Source organism: Blennius ocellaris (genome assembly GCF_963422515.1).
Source record: "Blennius ocellaris genome assembly, chromosome: 17".
Taxonomy (NCBI): Eukaryota; Metazoa; Chordata; class Actinopteri; order Blenniiformes; family Blenniidae; genus Blennius; species Blennius ocellaris.
The window spans coordinates 20,532,128-20,559,081 of record NC_137666.1 but is presented as its reverse complement, the minus strand read 5'-3'; the positions used below and the strand labels follow the sequence as shown (position 1 = coordinate 20,559,081).

Below are 26,954 nucleotides of genomic sequence, written 5' to 3'. Positions count from 1 at the left end.
TTTTTTTAATATTTCATTCCAGCAGAGGAAACCAGAAGTATAGAATCTGTTGGCGCAACTCGGCGAGCAGACGGGCGTCCGCGGACGACGTCACGTCTGAACCCGGCCGTCTGTCTCTGCAGTGTCCTTTTGGGACGCAGTCATATATCGTCACATCAAATCTCTTTTTTTCACCAGTGACTTAAATGCCGAGAAGCGTTGCAACGTCAACGGAAGGGAGACGGAGCGCAGCCCTGTTTACACCACCACGTCTTCAAGTGGAAAGGAAAAAGTTCCGTTTTGCTTTGGGTCTGTCTCCACGAGTCTCTGAAAACAAAACTTTCCAAAGTCGTCTTCCTGTTGCACGGTTTGATCCCTTATCTCGGCGTAAAAATTAATTATTTTGTCGATATACCGTTTCTGCAGTGCATCATTATTGTAATTACCGGTTGAAATCATAAAGATAGATCCAAGTTAACGAGGAGACAAACAAAGCATCTGTCATACCTGCACGATAATTGACTGGGAAATCCCCAAACGGTGGAAGGTTTCTCCTTCTCCTGCCGAAACAGCTAATTACCTGCAATAAAAGAGGCCATTAGTCGTTGGGCTGTTGGCCTCTGGTTGGGGAGCAGCCGCTCTGCTCAGGCTGGAAACACAGAGAAGGTGGAGGAGGTTTAAAAAAAAAAAACGAGGGGGGGGGGGGGGGGGGGGGGGGGGCTTGATAAAGATCTGGTCCATCTGGAATCCATCACTTTGAAATTCAGTGTAAATGCCAGATATGGTTTAAAAAAGGTATGTACTGCAGCAGACTACCAGTCCTGTAATCTGTACCTCTTTACGATCCTCCGGCTTGTTTGAGCCTGCGGACGCTGCGTTATGCAAAGCAGCAGCCCGACGCGGCGCTTCATAAATCAACCGGGAGGACCAGCAGGAAGTTTAACGGACACCTAATTGACAAAGGACTCACTCTTTCAGTTTTCCAGCACAGCAGAGATCAAGCTGCCTGTTTGTCTCCTCCGGAGCAGAAAATTCATTTATGTTTTTGAGCAACATCCAGAGATCCAGCCTGACACGGAAACATCCCACTTTGACAATAATCTGAAGTCAGTTTTTCCATTTTCACCTCTCTAAAAAGTGGCGCGTTTAAAACCTTAAAAGCCACGTCGGTGAGAAAAGCGTTGGCGACGTCGAGAGCAAAGCTGAAAATGAGGTGGCGGACATCAGAAGGCGCTGCTGCAGGTTTCCTGTTAAAGTCCAAACACCCGAGAGAAAAACACCCTCAGAAGTCATGTTTGTCTTCTGAAAGATGATCATTTTTGAAGATAAGATAAGAGGATTTCGTCTGGCACTTCAGTGCAGTCACTAAAACTGAAAAGGGAATTAATCCATAACTGCTGACGATTCACGTCTGCCAAAGATGATTGATAAAGCATGTGATGCATAAAACCCCGATCTGTGACCTTCCTCACCTTCAGTGATCTCTGGAGAGAAAAAACAAAGGAGACATGAAGACGACACATGACACAACAACGTGTGGATATTCTAATCCATAGCACATTTACATTTGAGTCATGAGAGAAATCTGCTTTTAATCTCTTTTTTATATTCTAATGATCAAATCATTTGTTAGGCTCAAATGAAGTTCCATCAATGAATGAAGGACAATGCTCTGTAATCTGGATGATAGTGGAGGAAGATGCTCTATAATCTGGACAGAACTCAGTTAACGTTTTTGTGCCGTGGCTGTTAATGCTAATGTCCCTGACGTTGGGATGTCTTTGACGTTGCATTGAGTGTCAATGAAGTTCTCCGTCACCCGTTAACAGGAGTTCAGTGAAATAGCTACCAGCTAACAGCGCAGTGAGAAACAGCGGCTTCATGTTTGTCGAGCATTGAGTAATTAGAGCTCCTGACAAATGTTTCTCATTGTCCTGTAGAGCATCTTCCTTGATACGCGTCTTTGTGTGCGATGATACAGTTTAATGTTTTCTCTGTCTGGAAATCAGTCTTCCCTGCAGGAAAAACAATCCCACCTTTGATGCAGAACTCTGTGTTCAAAACCACTTCTCATTTAGCTCAAAAGCTAAACCAGAAGTCCAATTTTTTTCCACCACCAGCCCTAAATTTCACAAACACAAAGGATCATTGTCTGAACCCTGAAATATCACCCAGTTTCTGCCATTTCAAGAAGTTTTACAGCAGAAAAACACCAGGCTGGGTGTTAATAGAACAAACCACACGGTCCCTGACGTGTCGTAAAGCGTTACGGCCGCGTCTCATCGTCGCTCCCGACGCGATAAACCTAAAATAAGTCGAGTAAATGAGGTAAAAGTGAGCTAACTGAGCTGAACGCAGTCCCTCCTGATAGGACAGCAGCCTGTGTGTGTGTGTGTGTGTGTGTGTGTGTGTGTGTGTGTGTGTGTGTGTGTGTGTGTGTGTGTGTGTGTGTGTGTGTGTGTGTGTGTGTGTGTGTGTGTGTAGCAGGCGTGGACAGGCTCCCCTACATAAAGAGGCCTTTTCATCCCCGGGGCCGCAGCCTGCCCGCTGGCCCCTGGAGAAGTTTGTAGAGGATAAATAAACCTCTTCAGGCACAGAGAAAAGATGGAGGCTGCGAGTGGCGCTCCGACGGACGGCGCTCCGACGGACGGCGCTCCGATGGACGGCGCTCCGCAGCGTCTCAAAGCAGACTTCAGATTATTCTCAAGGGCTATTTGTTATGATATCGAGCCGAGAGGGTAAGAAGGGCCGTGAGGGCAGGGGCCTCTTGATTTATGGAGTGACTGTCCAGCCACACACACACACACACACACACACACACACACACACACACACACATACACACATACACACATACACTTACACACACACGCACGCAAAAAGCACATATCACACATTGCTTCCAGCTGGCCTGGAGTTCCCGCAAGAGTGCCACAACACACACACACACACACACACAGACACACACACACACACACACACACACACACACACACACACACACACACACACACACACACACTGCACAGGACGAGAACCCGGCAGGAATGTCTTGATGATGACATCAGACTGGACGCCATCAGAAAATCAGAGCAGCGCCTTCATTTATTCAATTTTTTTAGTTTTTTGTTTCACACGCGGCGGCGCAACCGAGAGAAACGACTTGTAAATACAAACGATATAGACACATAAGATAAAGTCTTGATATGACTAAAGATCCCGTTATAAAAAAACCTGTCAAATGATTCAAAATCCTTGATTGTTAGTGTAAATATCTCATTTCCTTTATTTTTCAAGACAAGTGCAGATGTGTTTAAAAAGAAATAGCATCTCACAATTTGTGCTTGTAAAACAAACATGATGAGAAAAATACTGTCGGAAAAATACTAAAAGTGAGTTTATCAATTTCAGCATTTGAAAGAAGCTTCATGTGTGATTAGAAATCTTTGGATAATTAATCAGATATAAAGATTTTACAGTTTTATAAACCATCACGTATTTCTTCAATAGAAAACACTGGTTGCACACCTGAAACAATAACCTGAATATTATCTTCAAATTCAGAATGTTTAAACAGCAGTGGTAAAGAATCAGAAAGGTTCATTTTAACACATTTCTTTTATAAAGAATATCATTTAAAAAACTACTTTCCATGATTACACATGATAAGTTAAACATCAGAAATGATTCTTTCTCCTGTTTTTTTAGGTGAAATTCCTCTTTAAAAGTGAACTAAATGTCCAGTACAAAGATATTTCCTCTCCTCAATGCTTCTTCTCATTCACGCTGCCAGACGAGGTTTAGCTGCGGCTCCATAAAGCCAAAGTGAGCTACGAGCCTCCGGAGATTATTATTATTATTATTATATCCCCCCCCGTAAAGCACCGTCTTCTCATATTTAAGAGCCGAAGATATTCTGCGGTCCGTGTTTCTCTGCGAGTCGTACACAAAGGTAGCGATCCCTTCACGCCGGCGTCTTGATTTACCGCCGCCGTCGCTCTTTCTCTGCTCCTCAATGGGCCTTTTTGTTTCAACGCAAACCCGCTGTAAATATGGCTGTCAGCCGGGGGGCCCACGCGGAGAGCTGCGCCGCCACGTTAAAGCACTTTATTGACTTAACATGTCCTGTGTTTTTAATGGACGTAACGGGACAGAGGCAACAATTCACAATTCATCCGCTGCTTTGGCTTTATTTAGGAGCTGCTTCACACCGACGGGATAAATCAGTGTGTTGTTCAGTTAAAGTTGCCGCGTGTAGCGAGCTGCTGCTGCTCAGCGCAGAGCGCCAGGAGATGGAAAGGCAGCACGGAGGACGTCTCCTCATGTCCAAATGAAGAGCTCCCGCTAACATGTCAAAATATTAGTTTTAGGAAGTGAAAACACAAAACGTTCATAGTTCTGGGGTGTTTTTACACGACAGTGGTGCTCAGAGTCACTGAAAACACAATTTTTTTACAGATTGTTCCAAATCCGTTACCGTATAAACGGAGGAAAATGTCACTTTCTGGAAGCGTTTGGGACGCGCCTCCTGGTGGACGACTGAAACGATGTCATTGCACCCGCATTTCACTGTCGTAGTAACTGGTAGTCCTGCACATGCGCAGTAGAGACGATCAGAACAAAGTTTCCTCCGTGGTGTCATGACTCCCAGTCCTTATTCTCCTGGACTTGGTACTTTTATTTTGACAGTCATCGGGAATAACAATCCAACTTGGTAGTTTTATTTTAGTTTCTGCGGCTCGTGATGGAAGCTATCGGCTTTAGGCTTCTGTCCTCCAGAGAGCTCTCATCACGCCGTGTCGTCGGTGAGTTTTGCAACCGGCAGGCCGCCATGTGAGGACACGTCGGTCCACGCCAGCAGCCCGCCTCACGTCCAAGGCGAGCTCATCTATGATTTAAAGCCCGATTGCGTATTCCCCGTGAGGAGCGTCTGGTCTGGGCCTCTCCTGATTTCAACCTTGCCTCTCAACTTCAATTTCCTGACGGGAGCTGGCTGCCAGTACGAGAGTTCACCACTCATCAGCGAGCCTCAGTCACGCTGCCGGACTTTCGTCGGGTCAATAGAGAGAGTACCTGCCGTCACAAATCAGGCTGTGGAACCCCCCCCCCCTCCCGCCCGAGAAGGGGGGGTGCGTGCACGTCGGCTCATTCAGGCACTTCGCTGAGCGCATTGGGACGTCCAGTTGAACAGAGTCTCCTTTCTGGTCCGTGTCCTTCGTGACGACGGTGTGTCATTGAGGTCTGAAGAGCTCCGACGGGGAAACACAGTGTTTGTTTGTTCCTCCGTCCTCAGTAAACATGTTCATTTTTTTTCTTTTCCGGCCTCTCGCCGAGCTGGCGCCGGAGAAAGCGAGCTGCTGTTTGACGGAGAGCGCTGGATCGTTTTTTTTTTTTCTGTCTTCCTCCGGCTAAGAAATCCGAAGTTGAGCTTGAGTTGATTTCCAGAGGCTTGTGAGCCGGCGGCTGGTTGGTTAGCGCCGCACCGCCGCACCTCCACACCGCTGCCTCTCGGGCCGCGCCTTTTTATTTCCCCGAAAAATGTGTGGCTGAGATTAATTACACTGGAAAGTGGAAGAAAAAAAAAAGGAATGAATGCAAACTGTTCTATAATGAGAGAAACAATGTGTGAGTGGTTTTAATGTGTACTTTTAAGTATTTCTGGTAAAAACTTGTTAAAGTAGACGAGGTGTGGTGACAATTGGATCGTAGGGTGTAGCTGCAGCTTGAGGCCTTGTTTTCAAGTGAAAATGCAAAACGTTTGCGTCGTTGTGGGTTCCGTTTTCACAGCAACGGTGCCGGGAGCCACTGGAAACTAAACTTTGTCAAAGCGCACTGAATCCCTCGCTGTGGTTCGTCAACTTTTGGTAAACGCTGCTACTGCTCATGTGCACCATGGCCGTTGAGCTGTATATGTATTGCAGTATTGGGGGCGGGGCTTATAAAGTCAATCACTGTGTGACTGGATGCAGAATCAGGAAGAGAAAAGTAAAGACGTTTGCAGCCTTTTATTGAACCATCGTTTCCTCTCTTGTGGTTGTAGACTCGATGTCCAGCGAGACGTCCTTCCTGGAGGAATCGGTGGTGAGCGTGGGCGACACCCTGGAGGTGTCATGTGACCTGGAAGACAACTCGGAATCGGTCGTCTGGTACAAAGACGGCGCCGGGCTCGCGCACACCAACCGCACTCGGCTGGGCCAGAGGATGTTGCGCATCATCAACGTGTCGTACGAAGACTCCGGAGTGTACACCTGCCGCCTCGCCCACAGCAACACGCTGCTCAGCAACCACACCATCAGAGTGACAGGTGAGGAGGGGGCGGGGCCTGGTGGGCGGGGCGGGGGCGGGGTTTAGGGTCATCACAAGGTAAAAGGCCAGGGAGCTGGAGCAACACTTTAAGTCAGGTAAAATACGTTTTTTTTCTGTTATAGAATGGAGGTGATGATATAATGGACACTGACTTTGTTCTCTTTTTTTTTTTTACTTTGAAGGGTAATCAAACCTTGTAACTCCAAATACTTGATAGCTTTAAATAAAATATTAAAATTATTAAAATTTAATATGTTTTTCACTTTGTAATCGGTGACTGAAACCTCGTTCACAAGACGTTTTCAATTGGAAACAGGAAACCTTTGTGTTTTTCACGACACCGCGCTCAGAGTCACTGAAAACACGACTTTCTGAAAACGGCTCACGAGGTGGAACTTTTTGGAAATGCTGTAACTGAGCACAAACACAACTTTTTGAAAACCCTCAGACTCCATTTTGATGTAGAAACTCTGCTCCTGCTCCTGATCACCCACGTTGGTAGTATCTAGTTGTTCTGCACATGCTCAGTAGAGACAATCAGAACAATGTTCCCTGTTAACGTTTAGAGACGATCTCTGCTGCGTGTGTGTGTGTGTGTGTGTGTGTGTGTGTGTGTGTGTGTGTGTGTGTGTGTGTGTGTGTGTGTGTGTGTGTGTGTGTGTGTGGTTTCATTACAAAAAACAAACAACAGCACTAACTACTGGCGTAAAACCGACTTCTGCTCTTTGAATGGAAATGGACATCGTCTTGAAACATTTTGTGAAACGAAATCTCAAAACGATGCATTTTCACTCGAGCGGTCGTATAAACAGGGTCGTAGCTTGACGTTTGTTCAACCTCAACGTATCCATCAGGATGACACAACACCATGCACAACATAATCCAGCCAAACCATTCATATAAAAATTGTTTCAATGCTTTTTTTTTATATCAAGCCAAAGATGCAATCCTGCTTCGTTGCACTTTTTAGAACTTTTAATAAGTGCAGTTTGCACGTTTTCCCTTTCTGTGTTCTCAAACTAAGAAGCAGCACCAAATTACTGCAATAGAAATATTCAATAACTTTCTCTTAAAGTGTGCAAACAAGTGCAAAAATACCTCACCAGTGAGAAAACCGAGGAGAACTTCATATGTGTGTACACTGAGAAACATAGATGTATTTGTAGAGGAACAGGTTACTATTTAAATCACTTACACTAAACAATTCCATATAAAATACTCATATTTGCAGAAAAAGATACATAACCCTCTTGGGCCTATGGACTCACCAGTGAGTCCTCGTCACATGACCGTTTGAAAAGGCAGTAGCGTCACAGCACAGCATCATCTGGTCCAGTGTTTCAATCCGTGTCGAAAGTGGAGATATAAAACTACAAGCTCGTTTTTAAATGACGTTGATAGCCCAAATAAAAGATATGGAGATATGAGGAAAAATATGTGTGACCTTTTATAAATGGTTTTACAAAAACGCCTGTGGCAGTGCTTCTATTTCACTGTAAATATCTGTATATAACTGTTTTTTCAGTCCTGTTTTGATACATTTTAGTTAATTGTAGTTTAGACTTACTTTACAAGTAAACAAAATGATTCGTTAACCATGTCTGTGACTTTTATAGTCAATAAATCTATGTTTTTACCACCCGAATTTGTAATTTAATGGTGTTTTTAAATCCACTGTTTTAATACAGTATGCCAAAGTGATGAAAATACTTCAGAAATGCATTTATGAGGTTGTCCTGAACAAAATGACACCAAAAAAGGCATTTTTTGGTGTCATTAAGGATTAATAAGGATTATAATAAGGATTTTATATCTGAGATATAAAGGAAAAATCCATTGTAGTGAAAAACGGCACAAAATGCTTCAGGCCCCAGAGGGATAAATAGCTTTTTTTCCCCATAGTGTGAAAAAGTGAGACCATGAAGACATGTAGTTCATGCCTTCTGCTGTTGTTGCTCTTTAAACGGGAGGAAAACTCAGTTGACGTGTGACTATCTGGGCACAGGAGTCGCTCTCTTCGGAGCTCCGTGAAATCCAAGCCGTCTCAGGTTTTCTGACGGACAAACTGAGACTCGGTGTTTCTGATCGATAAACACGCAGCAGCAGGTACGGTAGCGGCGTCCTGACATGGCAGCTTCTGCAAACACTTCATAAGAAAACAGTGGAAACTCAAGCCGGGAGGAGCGCCGATACTTTCTCCTGCTGCTCGGGACTGCCAAGACACACGCACGCACGCACACACACACACACACATACACACACACACACACACACACACACACACACACACACACACACACACACACACACACACACGTTCACCAGTGAACACCTGGAGATTCCCTCTGCTGATGCACAGTCAAAGGTGAAATTCATTACCATGTGAGGTGGTGAGTTACATTTTAAACAAGTGTGTGTGATGCAAGGAGAGCTCCAGTGTGTGTGTGTGTGTGCGTGTGTGTGTGTGTGGGAGGTCAACAGCCAGCCAGTGAGCGGTAGCTTTAAAAGCCAGGCAGCATTTTCCCGTAAAGCCAGCGGACACCAGCTGAGCCTGTTATTGACAAGCAATTAGAAAGCAATTAGCTGCAAACATTTCATCATTGGAAGCAGATGGTTCAGCAAGAAGTGAGTGTTTGCACCCTTTCAGCTCACTTCCCTCTCCAGCTAACACACACACACACACACACACACACACACACACACACACACACCAGGACAGATCAGAGGTGGACAGCTTCTCCTCTGGCCCAACAGTTCAGCTCCACACTGCAGGAGGACACATGCAAATGGAGTCTCTGTGCCATTTGAAAAATTCCTCATATTCACCATCTTCTGCTTCAAAAGAGTTCATCCTTATAAACAGCAGTTTAGTGATTTATTTCACATTTCCCAAAAAACATAAAAAAAAACTAAAACATTTTAATTTAATTTCTTTACAAATATATTAACAGTTTATCTCACATCAGCAAGCATATAACCGTGTGTGTGTGTGTGTGTGTGTGTGTGTGTGTGCGCGCGTGCGTGTACTTCCGCCATCTGGACGCCATCCAGGTGCTAAATCTGATAGCGCTCCTAAATATCTGACACCTTGCTCAAATATTTGAGTGAAAACACAATCGTCCGTGTGTGCCGAAGATAGAGCGAGCTGTGTGTGCAAAGTGGAGGAAGGAGAGCTGGCGGGGGCAGGACAGGATATTGCCGCCACATACTGTAAAAAGTCGTACCTCTTAAGTGATTTAAACGCACATGGCGAGCGCTGGAATTACATGAGATGTCTCACGACGGCTCTGCTTCCAGCTGCGATCCTGCGACGGCCCGTCCATACTCATCACGCTCACCCCGACCACGAGATGGAGAAAGTGGTTTTGAAGATGGACGGACTTAGTCACAGTGTTTTCATCTTTAACAAAAACAAAACAATAGACGGCTCTCATCTAAAGTGTAATGTGCAAACAAGTACCATACTATCTGGACAACGATTTTTAATTGTTTGACTGAGTAATGCGGCTTGGATTAAGAAACAGTTCCTCTTTTAAAATACACTGTTAAATACCATCTGTGACCACTAGATATCACTGTATGACGACAGAAAGCTGCTATGGTTCCACAGAAAAACCTCGATTACTACTGGATTTGACTGACAGAGCAAGAAATGTGTCTCCATAATGTGAATTATTTGTCTGGACTATAAACCACAGAGTTTCCGTGGGGATGATGATTGTTTCACAACATGTCGTTTGAATGAAAAAGCAAAAATTATGCTGCTTTGTCTCAATCGTTCTCATTTAAACAAGGCATGAAAACCAAGTACTTCAAATATTGTATTCCCCAGACTCTGAGTCACAATTTTGTCAGTTGTTTGTCTGTTCATGCCACTCATATTACAAAGCAAGTTACATGTCAAAATACACTGGGATGTACTATGTCGGACCACAAGATGTCACTGTACGACGACAGAAAGCCGCTACAGAAACATCTTCATTACTGCTGGATTTAAGTGACAGAGAAGGTCAAATGTCAAGGTTAAGGTCATTCACCAAGATTCACCCAGTTACTATGGGGCGGTGGGGAACTTTATTTTGTAGAGAGGAAGTAGTTTTGTTGTTCCAGCGTGTGTGAAGCTCTATTGGAGAGATGAGAGAAAGAAAGAGAGAAAAGAAAAGCGTTTGTGAGAAGTGTGTTGGAATGGAGGATAAAGTCCGACTCCTGCTCATCAGCTCGACACCGCCAACATTTTATTTTGGAACAATTTTTCAAAGTCTTTATGTTGAAGTATATCTACCACTTATTGTATTTTATTTATTTCTTGTTTTCAAAAGATTGAGTGCAGTACAACAGTTTATTTGTTACTACTACATTACAAGATATTTTTAAATATTCAACAGGAGACTCTTTTTTTTCAAACATGTTCAACAAATGCTTTTCCAAATTCAAAGACATAACCGTGTAAATAATCATGATTTCAATATTGCCCAAAATAATCCTGATTATGATTTTTTTTCCACAATCGAGCAGCCCTATTTCTTCCTTTTAAATTTTCTAACAGAGGCGACCTGTGTTCCAGACAATACGGTACCTTTTTTTCTCCACAGCAGCTCAGCAGCAGATTTGACTCATTCAAACAAAGTAAAGAAAACGCCGGCCGCCAGGAGACTGGGGAGCGTTTGTAGCTCGCTGAGGTTGTGGAGGTAGCAGCTGGGTCTCATTAAGCCGACCTGCAGAGCTGAACCAGAAAACTTCGGGGTCAGATTGGAAAATAATTACGCCGGCGCAGTGAAAACGTGTGATGCAGCAAATCTAAACAGTGGCTGGAGGATAATTACGAGTCAGCTGACACGCTAACCGTTAGCAGTCGCCGTGCGCGTGAGCGCTGCACATGTGCAGACGCCGCGCACACGAACGCGTCGCAGCGGCACTAATGACCCGCTCGTTTGTCCGTGGAAATGTTTGGCTTGTAATATCTGAGAACTGTGGACTCATTCATGGGTTCCTCAATGAACAGCCGGTCCTAATATCCATTCATCTGTGTGTGTGTGTGTGTGTGTGTGTGTGTGTGTGTGTGTGTGTGTGTGTGTGTGTGTGTGTGTGTGTGTGTGTGTGTGTGTGTGTGTGTGTGTGTGTGTGTGTGTGTGTGTGTGTGTGTGTGTGTGTGTGTGTGTGTGTGTGTGTGTGTGTGTGTGTGTGTGTGTGTGTGTGTGTGCGTGCGTGTGTGCGTGCGTGAATACACGCCATTTAATCTCTAAGCGTTTAACATACACAGAACAGCTCTTTCTTAGTTTCCGTCTCGCCTCGTCTGCAGGTTCAAACCTTCCAGACGTCGTTACCTTGTTATCTGATGGTGAACAGTTCAGAGAGTCCACAGGCAAAAGACATTTGCATTTTTTTAAAATAGCATATTATTCGTAGGTTGAATTCAGTCCATTCATCAATTGTTAACTCTGCCTTTTGTCCCTCTTGGTTTCAGATTCTCTGTCATCTGGTGATGATGAGGATTATGATGAAGACCCAGAAGATGCAGGTAATGAAAATGGTGAATCCTCATTTATATTTTTTTCATTTATATTATATTGTTTGTTTTGAATGTTTTTACTGCACTTTGCTCAGATAACATTGTGAAATCATTGTTGAATGAATGACCGAACTGCGATGTAACTCCTTGTTAATCCAGTCGTTTTCAAAACACCTCAAGGTGAAAACGGATCATATTTGCGACAACAAAAAGCAACAGACTGTTGCGAGAAACTGCATATTCCCATAAGATGGAAAAACTGGAGGAAATTCAGGACAAGAGAAAAAGCACTGCTGTTTGAACAAGAAATCCTAAAGCACAAAGACATTGACATCATCAGCGTACATGCATGTTTTAATATCAATCATACCACAAACAACATTATCAGATATATGATTATATTTTTATCATATATGTTACACACAAACACACGGAGGTCATTGTCAGGGACTCACAGCTGTGACCTTCCAGTCGACGGATTCAAAACGGTGAACATGGGAAATAGTTTGGTTCATTGTTTGATTGCAGGTTTCTCCACCTTCCAGTGTTTTCATGAACATGGATGTTACCTACGATGAATTAGAGGAGAACTCTTACAGCTTAATGAACAGCTGGAACTGTTTGCTGCTCCTGTGGAGACAGAAATTGCTTATTTACATCAAGCTGCTGGAGTGAATCTCTGAATCGGCTCCGACTCATCTCCAATGGTCTGCAGACGCTGTAACGCCTCCGCAGGAAGCTGTTCTGAAGAGGCGCTCTGTGACCATCAGCCGATTTATGGAGGCGATTACCTTCGTTCCTGTAATTGGGATTTGATGGCTGTTCTAAGCGCTCGCTGTCTGGCTGAGGCAGACCGTTAAACTTCCTCCCTGAAGCTCTGAGCCGATCGGGAGCCGGTGGTTTGGTCTGTGCTCTTTGGCCTTACCAGAAAGTTTGGAGAGTGTCGGGAGGCTGGGGGCTCGCTCGCCACGCCGCGGTTTGCAGTACGTCAAGAGCCGCTAGATGATTTGGATGATGCCTCACGACGGAACAACGCAGCCGTTGACGGGGCCAAAGAAGCTTATTTTACGTGTTAAAAATAAGGTTTATGTGTGACATGCTGGTGAATCTTGTTTGTACATGGAGGGTCTTCATGCTAAAGTTCAGGGAGCTGCAGTATCAGGGTCTCGGGCAACTTGTCCACAGGATTTCAAAGTATATTTGACACATTTGGAAGGATTATTAAGTATATTTGACATAAAAACATAAACATTGGCAGCTGCCCAGGGCACAAACTCGACCGGGGCGCCGGCTCAGATACGGTCTTCAGAAATGTAGTTCTGAAAATAATAAGCTGTAAAGTTAAAATGCTGCTTCATAGATGACGGCTTTGAGTGAGGCGTTAACGTGTCGGAAGCTGCGGGGATCATACAGTAGCGGTGTTACATGCTTTTTCAGCGTTATTGATTTGAAGGATAGGATTTCAAAGTATCTTTATAACGGTGCAAAGCCATTGTAGTGTCCCGATGTCGGGACGGGATAACGTTGCTTCGTAGCTGAACGCTTCGAGTGATGCTTTCAGGTGCATCATGTAAGGACGCCTTCCGTCATGTGAACGCGCTGCGGGGCCCCTACAGTAGCAACATTACTTGGTAAACATGATTAAAATATAACTGATACAGTCATTAGCGAGCTTGAACATGTATCACAAGACGTCGTGTGCGCAAAGAAGACCATGCTTTGCGAGAAACAAAGCCATATGATACCATACAAAATATATATGGACATATACTAGATATATGAAACAGATCAAATATCAATTAGAAATAATATGTAAAAGTAAGACATCTCATCCGTGGACGAGGTGTCCTACAATCCAGTATGAGCCCAAAGCTAATTATCTGTACTTTTTACCAGTTTTTGTATTTTTTAGACATCATTAATATTCTCAGAGTTATGGAAACAAGAAGTAAAGTCAGTGACATGCCTGGAATAAAATTGTTAAACTCAGGATTATTGGCACAAAGAAAATCGATGCAGAGTTTTTGTGAATTTGGTGATTCAGAACAATTCCCAGTCCACCTGAAAGTTGGTGCCACCGGCTGAATGTGCAACTGTTTATGTGGAGCAGTGACAGGAAGTCAAAGCCTCGTTGCCTTGTTGCCTTGTTGCCTCACTCGTCCCGGGGTGAAAGAACTGAGACGCTAACATTTGGAGAGGCTGCTGCCCCGATGCCTCCGGGTCATCATTAATGTTGCACCATTTCTTTCCTCACACAATCTACACTCTTGTACAAATCAAGAGAAAGTCGTGTAGAAACAGAGACTTGTGGGCAAAAAAAGATTTTTATTCCTAAAATAATGAGATGCATTGTACAGGGATCGCCTTCAGAGAAATGCACCAACTCCAGAAACGACACACAAAATTAGTTTTACTGGAAAAATCCTGCCTATTATTGAACCAAGAGATCAAATTCTGGTCTTTTAAATGAACACTGGCCTTCAACGTTTGGACTTCTCCAACACTGCACACAAGAGTTTTCATCCTGACACATTTATTATCTAAATTCAGGGATACATTTCACCAAAAGATGTTTCTAAAGACATCGTGCCTCAATGATTTAGGTTTAGAAAAGGGTTTTGTGTTTCAGGTTGACATGGTAACATTCTGAAAACGATGTCCGTTTTCACGGAAAACACAGAAATGCTGAAAGCGCTATAGTTTTCATGCAGGCAGAGAACAATACGCTACACACCATTTACCATTCAGCTCGCCATCTTCAGTGTTCTGCACTGGGTTTACAACAGTTTTATACTTTTGCTTGACATGTTCAGTCGTGTTCGTAATGTGAGAAAGAAGCCGTGTGGAAACGTTGCTCCCCTTCAAAGAGCTTCAGCAGTGAATTTAAAGTGAATTTATTTCAGTTGAGTTCTTGAATATTCAATCAAATGAGGTTGTGAAGACGACATAAATGAACCGGGAAGCAGCCGATGAACGGCGGACAATTTACTGCATTTCAACCAAAGTTGTGGATTAAATAGGACATTTCACAAGCAGATAAGTTAAATAGACTTTTGTGTACAAATGACTTACATTTCATGTTTCAATACCCCAAAAACATTTTTGTTTCTCTCTTAAAAGTGAAGAAATCTGTATTTTAACCGTGAATCTTTGGAAAACAAAAACTCCCAACAGTCTTTACAATTTCATTGTGAAAAGAAATGATTTTAAATGCGACCTCTTCATATTCATACTCCCCTGGTTCCTTTAAAGCGCTGACCCTCTTACACGGAGAGATTATTGGAGAATAAGCTGTAAAAAGCTTCCTCTCTCCGTCTTTGTCGCTGTGGAAAAGCTTAACGCCTCCAGTGTGAAACCTTGAATGTTTGAATGTGCGGCGTGTCGCGGTGAAAGCCCGGAGTGTTTCCGAAGTGGCAGCAGCTTACTGCACACATCCTGAATGCCAGTAAATAGCCTCAGACCGCCAGACTTAATCTCTGGATGTAAGTCTACCTCATGACATACGAGGCTCCGATTTCCCGGCCAAAAGGAGACGGATTAACCCAGAAACATTAAACCCCGATCGCCGCTTAATGTCCGCTGAGCCTCCACTAATTAGCCCAGAGTAGCAGGAAGGAGAGAGAGAGAGAAAGGGAGAGAGAGAGAGAAATAAGTCATTTTATCATCAAGTGTGACAACTTGTGCAGCTCTTTGCGTCAAACTTGATAAGCAAGTGTTGTTTTTATTATCATATTATGTGTTTGCTCCAGTCTGTTCCCATACAGATCACCTGATTAATGCCTTCATCCTAAAATCCAAACATGCACCAAGTAAATCAAATAAATGTAGTTTACTTTCTTCATAAAGAGCAAATTGTATTTTATAGGGCAGTAATTCTTGATGATGTATCGGGGGTTGCTCAGGAGGATTTACAGCCCATTTAAAGACTTTTGTTAACTTGATTTGTTGAATCATGTGGGATTTTGCTCCATTTTAATCCACTTTGTGGCAGATTTGCAGAATCGGACAGTAATAGTGTATTTATGTATGAAACTATCACACTATACGCACCTTGTGGAGAGAGGCTAGAGCGTTTGGACCTGGAGTGTCAAGCAGGTAAAGGTTCAGAGTGAACAGACACAAACCTTTCAGCAGTGGAGCAACGTTATTGACCAACCTGTGAGGTCAACATTTGACATTTCAGCTCTGAAAAGGCCGCACACACACACACACACACACACACACACACACACACACACACACACACACACACACACACACACACACACTCTGCAGACATTGACGTTGAACCTGGTAACTGAACGAACCGTTTGCAGTTATTCCAGAAAGTTTCAGAAAGGTCATATTAAGATAAACCACAACACATTTCACAAAATGCAAATCATACCAATTAATGTTGTGATTTTAACGTCTGGGTGACGTAAAAGCTAGAACACGTCTTAATATGAGAGCAAAAGTCATTTTAAGTTGTGCCACAATGATCCTTATCTGGAGTTCTTAGTAATACTTTTCAAGCTCATGATTGCATCTCGTCGTCTGTCATCTCTGGAGAATGTGTGTGAAAGTTGCAGAAGTAATAGGATACAACTTTCTCCAAAGACTGTAAGGCCTGAGACGATTGGCATTTAGCAGAGATTCATTTGTTCTGTGTGTGTGTGTGTGTGTGTGTGTGTGTGTGTGTGTGTGTGTGTGTGTGTGTGTGTGTGTGTGTGTGTGTGTGTGTGTGTGTGTGTGTGTGTGTGTGTGTGTGTGTGTGTGTGTGTGTGTGTGTGTGTGTGTGGGAGGAGGAATGTTAACAGAGCCTAATCTGTGCAGTGCTCCTGAGCTCTGCTGAGCTATGCGGGTCCTTGTTTACCCTGGCAGCAGAGCAGAGCGCTGGACGCCGGGCCACGCTACGCCGCTCCGCCGCCATTCCTCCGGCTCTGTTTGCCCTGAGTCCCGGCAGGCCCTCCGGGGCAGCGCGCCTTCAAAGAGCACCAGTGTAATCTGTAATGAAATCTGCCTGTGTGCTCGCAGGCGTCAGAGAGGGCAAATTATACAATTACACAATTAGGCTTCCCTCCCCCTGTAACCCCCACCACCCCGCCCCCGCCACTTTTCCCCGGATCGGTGTCAGAGCTGGAGGCCGCGGCCGCGTCCTGCTGCAGCTAATTGCTGTTGCTCTGGAGTTGGCCACAGTCAGTTTTAACTCCTGCAGCAGGAGACCAGACATCAGGAGAAAAATGAGAATCGGCTGTGTAGGTGAATGCGTTAGGATGGAGCCTCTTCAGCCATGTTTTTATGATGTTTTCATGTGAAAATGCAAACCTTTTCCTGCGTTTTGGGGTTTGTTTACAGGACAATGGTGCTTATAGCCAACACAACTTTTCGGACATCTTGGTCCTGGTCCTGGTCCTGGTCCTGGTCCTGGTCCTGGTCCTGGTCCTGGTCCTGGTCCCCACAGCCGTAGTAACTAGTAGTTCTGCACATGCTCAGTAGAAACAATCAGAACAAAGTTTCCTCTGCGATGTCATGACTCCCAGTCCAGATTCTCCTGGACGCTTGATTGGTTTCCCAGCAGTAGTAATCGTCTCCATACCCGGAGCGACGCCCCAGAAGTGAAGAAAGTGTGTCCTCTCTCTCCCTGGCTTGTTCCAGGTTTTAAAAAGTGTGTTGCTCCAACCAGCCAATCAGAAATCAAACCCTCTATAGTGTCATCGGGGGTTTAGCCAATCACTATCAAGGTAGGCTCCTCCCCTTTGACTCCTCCCACCATCAAGCAGCTCTGCTCTGGCACATGGCACCACCAGAGGAAGTACTTCCTCCTCTTCCCATAGATGGGTTATGTGTGGGTGGAGCCAGTCCAGCTCACACAGACACAGCAGATTCTGAATGCAGCTCCTGTGATCCAATATTCTAATGGAGGAAAATCAAGGCTGGATTTGAGCAATGAACTTTGAATAAAACGTTTTTGGGCCAACGAGATCCATGTGAAAGTGTTGAAAAGTAGGATAATATGACCCCTTTAAGTAAGGGAAAGAATTTGTGAAGTTTTATTCAGCAGCTGGATCAAAACATCAGTCCTGGTCTGTGTTTTCCAGATATCTGTTATCCTGCTGAGTAGCTCGTGTTATTTTTCTGGATCCTCACCAAATATCAATAGCTTCTCTTCTTTCAACCAAATATTTATTGATTACTTTGGCCTATATTTAGTTACTGTTATGATATTATAATAATGCATTACAGTTGTAGCCATTTTGATGCAGCTGAAAGGGTTGTTTTTTTTTACTTTATTTTGTGTCTCTGGAACATGTCAGTCTATTTTGTATGATTTATTCTGCAAAATTCTGTTTGGATTCTCAAATAAATTGGTTGTAGAACAAATTTTGAGGAATGAAGTACGTTTGAAAACCAAAGTTTGACTGTGATGTGGCCAAAAGCTGGAGTTTTTCCACAAAATTTCTGTTTCTTGTGGGTTTTAATACGGAACCGTGTGTGTGTGTGTGTGTGTGTGTGTGTATGTGTGTGTGTGTGTGTGTGTGTCACACTGTGGAATTTCTCATCCAACCCCCCCCCCAAACAAACAGCAGAGCGGGAGCCTGGAGCACAGAGGAGTATTTTTAGGCTCCCGGAGAGATTTCCCCCTCCTGGGTGAACCTCTGAGCTGACAGGTGGACACGACGGTGTAACTGCAGAACTGACACGTTACAGCAAACCACTTTCCAGTGTGTGTGGGTGCAGCGCAGGGCGGTGCGGTGCGGTGGTCCCCCCCTCTGTGGAGGTGGAGGGGGAGCCCCTCCCGTCCTCCGCTGAGGAAATACCATCCAGCCAATTAGACACGGGATGGGATTCCTGCGTGGTGCTGAGCATACGGAGCAGCACGCCACAGTAAATCAAATACATGCTGAAATCAAAGAATTCTCGGCTGTTTGCTAAACTGGAAAAAGATGCTTTTTTTTTTTTTTTTTTTCCTGACAGTGGAAAGTGCCTGTGTCAGCTGCCTGGACTCTGAAAAAGCAGACATATCCACCCAGACACAGATTTCTAGTTAAACATGTGCTCTTTTGTAAGGTAATGACAACCCAATGCCACATTCAATAAATATTTGTTGCATAAGCTGCAGCATAAACGATGTTCCCTCTGTAGGGCACTCCAAGTCTTAAAAAAAACCCACAAATGTTATGTTTCAAAGTGTCAAACTGATCAAAATGAGATTATATTCACACTTTATAATAAAACAATCTCCAAACAGCTTGAAATTCTCACTTTGATGTATCATCCTGATCACCACATGGTGCTAATGTCCTGCTGAGCGTGTTTTCTATCAGGAAAGTGGTTTGTCCTGTAATCGTATTAACTCATGATGGTTTGATTTTAAATAAATAAGAAAAAGCTGTGAATGGCCATATGTTGGTCACTTAGCCTCATAAATGTTAACATCACAATCAGAAGAACACTACAATAGTTCTATGTTCCTTATTGAGGGAGTGTGAAATCTTTTACAGATTGTTTTTTATGTTTTTGTTTTGCATTTTGGTCCAAACTGGCCCACATATGAAACATCTACTTCTGCGTGTAAACACTGTTTTTAATAAGGTAGATTTAAACAAAACGAGGCTGTTTCAAGCAGTTTGCACAACTTTTCCAGGGGAAAAAGCATCGAGTTTGTGCTTTTGTTTCAGAAAAGTCACACGTTTACACAACAGTTTTTGGAAAATATGTCGTCGTCAAGTAAACGGACCTGAAGAGGCAACGAAAATGTTCCGTTTTCCCTGGAAAACGTTGGCGCGTCATCAGCGTCAGTGACTTTTGGGTTCATGTTATGTATGTTGGTGAGAATTGACCTTCCTGCCATCGTTTGGCTTCACTGTCACGTTTTAGCATGAGGAAGAAAGCAGTTTAAAACGGTCGTAAAGACAATCCAAGGGTTCTCCACGGACACAAATTTGAGTTTTGTCACTTATGAAGGTCAGTAAAGAAGGAAAAAGTTCCCTGCAGCAGGATGAGAAATGTTTCTCAGGTGGAATATGGCCAAAAGGAAATGTATGTGAATACATTTCCACAAACTCTGAAGGCGTCCGACTCCTCGGGCTCAGTTTGATTGACGGCTGGTCCCGTGCAGAAACACAACACAGTTAGCGGTTAGCAGCTAAAGGTCAGCGGATAAACGAACTGTGTGTTATGGGGACAAAAAACCATGGAGACTCCCGGAGTCCACGTCCGGGTCTATTCTGGGAGGAGAGAAACGTCATTGTGGCTGAAGGATTGAGAGGAGGAGGAGGAGGATGAGGAAGAGGAGGAGGAGGAGGAGGAGGAGGACGGTGTGTGTGAGTGAGATTTTCACGAGGACAGTGTTTGTCTTTGCGAGCTGGGGAGTCTCTCACTCAAGCAGCAAGCAGCGTGCTCCATTAGACTTTAACACACACACACACACACACACACACACACACACACACACACACACACACACACACACACACACACACACACACACACACACACACACACACACACACACACACACACACACACACACACACACACACACACAGAGTTTACAGTCTGTTGAACAGAGTTCAGTAACGCTGTGCTTGTTTGCTTTCATCACTGAGTGTCTCTCTCAGTCTGGTTGTAATTACACTGCGAGTGAAAAGCCAACGTTTGAAAGCAGCAGCCAAGAAAAATGTGTCAGAAAAATATCACAACGCGCACACACACACACACACACCCACACACACACTCACACACAAACGGAGTAGATCAAAGACAGACACTCAGAGGAGTAATATTGAGGACTGAGTGACGGCTCACCTGATGAGATGAAACCATGTGGCGTCTGAAGATGATCATTTCTTTGTCATATTGTCTGAGTGCAGCATGTTCACACACACACACACACACACACTTTGATTTCATACCTTTCACTGACATTACATTGGCTCATATTTCCAGCAGACTGACTCTGTCCACGACTATTTTTTTCAGCCTTATTCATTTGAAGTGTCTTTATAACGGTGTAAAGGCATTGTAGTGTCTCGATGTCGGAACGGGATAATGTTGCTTCGCAGCTGAACGCTTTGAGTGATGCGTTCAGGTGCATCACGTAAGAACACCTTCCGACATAAACGAGCTGCGGGGCTCCTGCAGTAGCAACGGTACTTGATAAACATGATTAAAATATGATTGATACAGAACATGCAGCACATGGCAGTGATGAAGGTTCGGGGGGGTCATGCACCCAAAGAAGACCATTCTTCATGAGAAACAAAGCCATACGATATCATACTAAATATATATGGTCATATACTAGATATATGAAAGTATATAAAATATCAATTAGAGATAATATGTAAAACTACATTTTACAGGATTTATTTTCTCCCAAGAATTCTGAAATCTCATCCGTGGATGAGTTGTCCTACAGTGCTAAACCAGCTGGTCCAACATTTGTACAGCCTTTTTCCTCCTTCATGAATTAATTTTCTTTAAATGTAGTTCCCTCCATGATGTGGCATCATCAGTCAGGTGCAATCAGCTCCATGATCGGTCTTAAATCAGCTCCATGATCAGTTTACTTCAATTTTTCAATTAAGGCTAACTTTTGCTTCATTCTGACATCAAGCCATGTTTTCACTTAGAAATCCAAATGACAAACAACATGTGTTGTTTATTCAAATGAATTCACAAAATCGAGGAGGAATGACCAAAACTGATGAGCTTCTAAAAATTATGCTGGTGGAAACTGAAAACACCAAACTGAAAATAAAATCAGAGCTGGTGGAAATTAGAGAAAAAAGAAAGAAAGAGGAGAAGGAACACATTTTATCACTGATATCGTTATGGCGGCCGTATTATTGTACATCATGAAGCCCTTTGAGTCCCCACAGATACAAGTCCCTTTTAATGTGAGTGTGTAAACAGATTTAGACACACACACACACACACACACACACACACACACACACACACACACACACACACACACACACACACACACACACACACACACTGCAGGCATTGAGATGGTAATTAGCTCCTCTTTCTCCTCCTGCGTTTCTAAAGTAAAAGAGACATCTGATGACCGGTCAGCCACCTCCCCAGCTTTTGTCCTGGGACACACACACACACACACACACACACACACACACACACTCAGCAGGGACACTCCTCCCGTCTGACTCGCCGCGCTCTCTTTGTCCCTCCTCGTTCTCAAAACGACTCAATAAATCGCCCTGACAGGTTTCCAAACCCGCGGCCTCGGACGATTCAGATGAACTCTCGTTTTGTTCTCGGAGGTGAAGAAGATGATAAGTTTTGTTTGGTTCCTTTGTGACGTTTTAAGTTCTTTCAGCGTCCGTCAAACTGTGTTTTACAGCGGCGGGCCGCCTGCGGACAGCAGGGTGGGCTGGACGTTTAAAACCGAAATGCAAATGACTGGATCCTTGGGAGCAAGTAAACATCCTCCAGGAGCGGTTTTTAGTTTGAACAATCCTGCACAAGACAAGACAATTCAATACAAGAGAAAAGTTGGCTGAGAAAATGATTATTTACTTAATTTGTTTTTACACCAGAATTGAAAAAAGCTCAATTCTATTATAATGATTAATTATAACTAACTTAAAAGTAATGACCAAAATACAGTACATATATTATGATTTAAATATGTTAGAATAAATGAGTTATATTATAGTCATTAAAAATAATTCTGTCATTTCCACAAACGCAGAAATAATTAGTTGAGTTAATGTAATTTAATTATGTCACACATTTGCATCTATTCATATTAAGTAGATTGAATCCCATTTATTCATATTATCAGAGCGACATGTATTAGAATGAACCATTTAACAACAAGAAACTCAATACGCTCATGTTAATCAAACATATTTCTGATATCTAAACGGAAAAACTGCTTATTTGATTATTTTTGGAGTGTCGGTCCTGAAAACTATTGTGACTATACCACAGTGCTCTGAGCCACTGAAAACGCAATTTAAAAAAAAAAAAAAATGTTTGACCAACTACACCGTTTTCAGCGTTTCCGCCGTTGCCGTGGAAACATAAAAGTTTTCTGAAACAAAAAAGGTGCAATACTGATGTCAGCAGTTCATAACGTCACTCATCATATTCATCATTCAGAAGATCCGCAGCACCTGTTCCATGATTAAAATCTTTAAAATGTGACTTAAAGTCTCAATTATTTCGGGAGTACTGAGAAACCTCCTGTTTGTCTATGAACGGCTCAGGTACTCTGATCCGTCACACCATCACAGACCTGAAGCTTCAGTCTCTCCACATCACATATCATTTTATACTCGCTTATAAAAAAAATTGGCCAGAAATAGAAAAAAACTGACTGGGGAAAACTCATGAAAGCAGTTCGACTGACTCTGTTTCCTGTTTGTGTCTCACCAACAGAACCACCGTACTGGACCCGGCCCGACCGGATGGACAAGAAGCTTCTGGCCGTTCCCGCCGCCAACACGGTGAAGTTCCGCTGCGCCGCGGCCGGAAACCCGGCGCCGAGCATCCACTGGCTGAAGAACGGCAAAGAGTTCAAGGGCGAGCAGAGGATGGGCGGCATCAAGGTGAGGAGAGAGGAACCATGCAGAGATTTAGATTCAAAACTTCTTATCTGAGGCTCCGTTTACGGGGATTCAGGGTACCTCCAAACGACGAAAAAAACGATCTTTGTTCTCCCCAGAAGTCTCCAAAACAATTCTGTCCACACGTCACTATGAACACGGCTCAACACGAGGCTTCAGGACATGTAGTACACATGCCATGCCTCACCAAAAACACAGAAGAAGACAGAGCTTTTTTCACAGAGGATCGTCTTTGCCATCCTCACCCCGGGGGGTTGGATGGCACGAGCCGGGTTTTTAGAATTTCCTCACTCTGGGACTCGTGTTAAAAAAAAACTGTTTTCACGCGTCTAAAACCTCCTCATGTGGACGACAGGCCAGACACATCAGGTTTAGGTGAACCAGGTTCCTGGTGTGGACGGACCCTTAGACAAGAACTGGGCCTGGAGGAGGTCACCTTCCACCCCACCCCCTCAAGCTCCTGGTGAAGTGCCTTTCAGCAAGGCGTTTTCATGCAGAGCCCGCCGGAGGCTCCCCGCTGTGAATTCCTATAAGTGGAAAAAGTGTTGAAAGGAACCCGTGATCTGTGAATCTTCTCACGATAAATAAAGGCCGAACCCGGCTCACGGTCTCGGGTTAAATTTAGCGTCTGCGCTGAAACGAGAGCGGCGCTCTGCGTGACGGTCCGGCCCGTTGACAGTGCCGCGGCGCCGCAAACAGCTGCTGCGCTCCGTTTTGTCATCAGATTGGCTTAAAGAAACAGAACTCGCTTCCCTCCGGCATGTCTTCAGCGAGCTGCAGGATGCGGAGACGCAGCGAGAAGGTTTGGAATCCAAACATCCAAACGGTTGTTTGAATTCAAAACAAACATTTAATATCAACCCTAAAAACCCAGAGATCCACAATCCTTCACTCACTTCTGTGTTTTAGCTTCTCATCAGCTCTCACGTGTTCCTTTTTGGAGGCTTTCATTTAGTGAGAGAATAATGCTGCAGGTTTATTTTTTGCAATTGTGAACAAAAACTTCCTAAATGAGACAAATTTCCTGTGTTATACCTGCATGGGATGGAGTTTCATCACCACATCTGTATATTCTACATTCTATCCTATATTAGAATTAAAATTTCCTTTCTGTTGACATTAAACTGATGTTTTTTTGAGCCACTTTGAGCCAGAAAGGCAGAAAAGACAATGGAAGCTGAATTGTTAGAATTTGTCTGGTAGTTTTTGTGCAGCTTTAGTTATATTTAATTACCTGTTTTTAGGTCATTTCAAGGTTTTCTTTGTTTCGTTGCAGATGCTACGTGATGAAATGTCTGTATTTTCACACACACAAAAAAAACCAATTACTACAGAAAATGACTCTAATCTCAACATCAAACCAATTTTAATGAAACTTCTGGTTTAAAATACGGTGAAATGTACAGAAAACGTCTCCAGCATGGCTCTGAGGCTAGTTTGATAGAAACCAGGGAGCTTTGGCAGCATCACTAATATCTCAGCTCGGTCTCAGTGTCGCTTCTCCTAAGAAATCTGTTGAATAAAGAAAAAGGAACGTTTTCTTTGAAATGTTCACATGTTGGTGTTTTGTCCAGATTGGGGCCTCTGGCGGTCCAGTTTGGTCCCACACGCCTCATGTTTGACACCCCTCATATAAACCAGCGCGTCATCAGATCTCCAACGGTTTTCCCAAACTGACATGACAAGTTTGACACAAGAATTTTCATCCTGACGATTTTCATTTTTAGAAACGTTTTCAGACTTGCTCTTTATTGCCACAGATTTCTCTAATTGGAGAAATCCTACACAAGCAACAAATTGTACTGATTCATTATTATTTTTTTTATTTTTTTTAAACAGCAACATTATTTGATATTGTGCAGCTCGAGTTTTCACTTATTTTTTTACCTCAGTGTATAAAAATAGTAAAATGAAATCTGAGGGTGAATAATGGGAACGACCGGGCAGTAATCTCTCAATAAATACATTTTCCTTGACGAACACATGAGAACATTTTGCAAGGGAGGAGCTTTTTGTGGTGCTGAAATTACAACACACACACACATTCTGAGGAGAGTAAACATGAGTGAGTGAGTGGGGTTTGGCCTTTAAAGGGTTAAATGTAATGAGATCCTGCAGCTATTAACAGTTTACAGAGATCTACAACATCTGCTCCCATCAGACCAACAGCAGTTGTCTCCCTCCCTCCGTCCACACACACACACACACACACACCTGTCACCAGGCCTCAGGACGCTGCAGCATGCACTGAAGTGCCCCCCCCCCCCCCCCCCCACCAGAACACTCAGTCACATGAAGGGTTTTATGGGTGAATGAATCCCCTCGTCTTTTCCTCCACCTGCTTTCCAAGCCGGCCACTCTCTCCCCTGAAATCCTCCTGAGTTCCCGCTCGGCTGGCCGTGACTCACCGGCGGCCACTTAACCACTGCCAGCGGGATTAAGACGTTAATGTTGTCCTAATCGGGGCACTTTCCTCTGCAGCTCGCCGCGCTCCGGCGGGACGCTGAATGTTAAACGTATAATTACGGGCCAACATGTATAGCGACATTGTTGTCTTATGGTGATGGTGGAAGTCGTCAGAATCCTCCCACACAAATTCCTGCGGTCGATTTTCTGCTCGTTGTAACTCGTGGCATCGAACCGGGCGCCGCCGAGCGCCTCACTCCCTCTGTGGTCCCTCGAGTACAAGGATAGAAAGCGGCCTGGACAGTTCATGTTCAGGGTGTTCAGGTTTAGATTGAAGTGATTCTGTTGGAGGTGTTTGAATAAATGTTGATTTAATCCATTAAAGGGCTCATATTATGCAAAATCCAGCAGTACTAATCGTCTCCACACCTGGAGCGACGCCCCAGAAGTGAAGGAAGTGTGTCCTCTCTCTCCCTGGCTTGTTCCAGGTTTTAAAAAGTGTGTTGCTCCAACCAGCCAATCAGAAATCAAACCCTCTATAGTGTCATCGGGGGTTTAGCCAATCACAATCAAGGTTTGACTCCTCCCCTTTGACTCCTCCCACAATCAGGCATTACAAGGTTTCTGGACCAACAAGGACATTTAGAAAATGTTCAAACGTTGGATTATATAACCCCTTTAAGTTCCATCTACATCAGAATCCTTTGTTTTATTTATTTATTTATTTATTTTACAAAAATAATGTTTTCAGATTATATGTATGTTGAATTGTGAAAAGATGTACAGTGAGTCTCTGAGGTGTGACGTGATTTACAATGAAACAGTCAAACACTCAAAAACAATGTAAAGACTGATATGTGAGTAATCTGCTTTCTACTGGTTTTTAAATACTGTATCATAAACGTTCCATAATTCAAACTGTCAGCTGTGACAGGAAGAGTTAAACCGGTTTTTAGTTGGAAATTGCTCTTTTATTTAATTTTGGAGGGTTTCTTTATTCAAATTGATAATTCATTTAATTATTTCTACAAAAATTGATTGGGAAAAGTATGAATGTAGTGGACATTTTTCTACTCTCTTAGAAGAGAAGAGAAAGTTTGTATAATTGTTTTATTTTTTTCAGATTTACATCCCATACATTTCATTTCTTTCAGTCATTTGAAATGTTT

The 26,954-nt window shown here is 43.6% G+C and overlaps 1 protein-coding gene across 5 annotated transcripts in view; it reads left to right on the top strand.

Annotated features, from left to right (window-relative positions):
• Positions 1 to 26,954, top strand: part of fgfr3 (fibroblast growth factor receptor 3) — a 77,680-nt gene that overhangs the window by 19,280 nt on the left and 31,446 nt on the right. For 3 of the 5 annotated variants that reach the window (XM_080512523.1, XM_080512522.1, XM_080512521.1), the window contains exons 3-5: positions 6,020 to 6,283; positions 11,750 to 11,815; positions 23,192 to 23,361. In XM_080512523.1, coding sequence (XP_080368649.1) covers positions 6,020 to 6,283; positions 11,750 to 11,815; positions 23,192 to 23,361 — 500 coding nt within the window. The remainder of the gene's footprint in view (positions 1 to 6,019; positions 6,284 to 11,749; positions 11,816 to 23,191; positions 23,362 to 26,954) is intronic. The other 2 variants (XM_080512525.1, XM_080512524.1) reach the window with 1 other exon arrangement.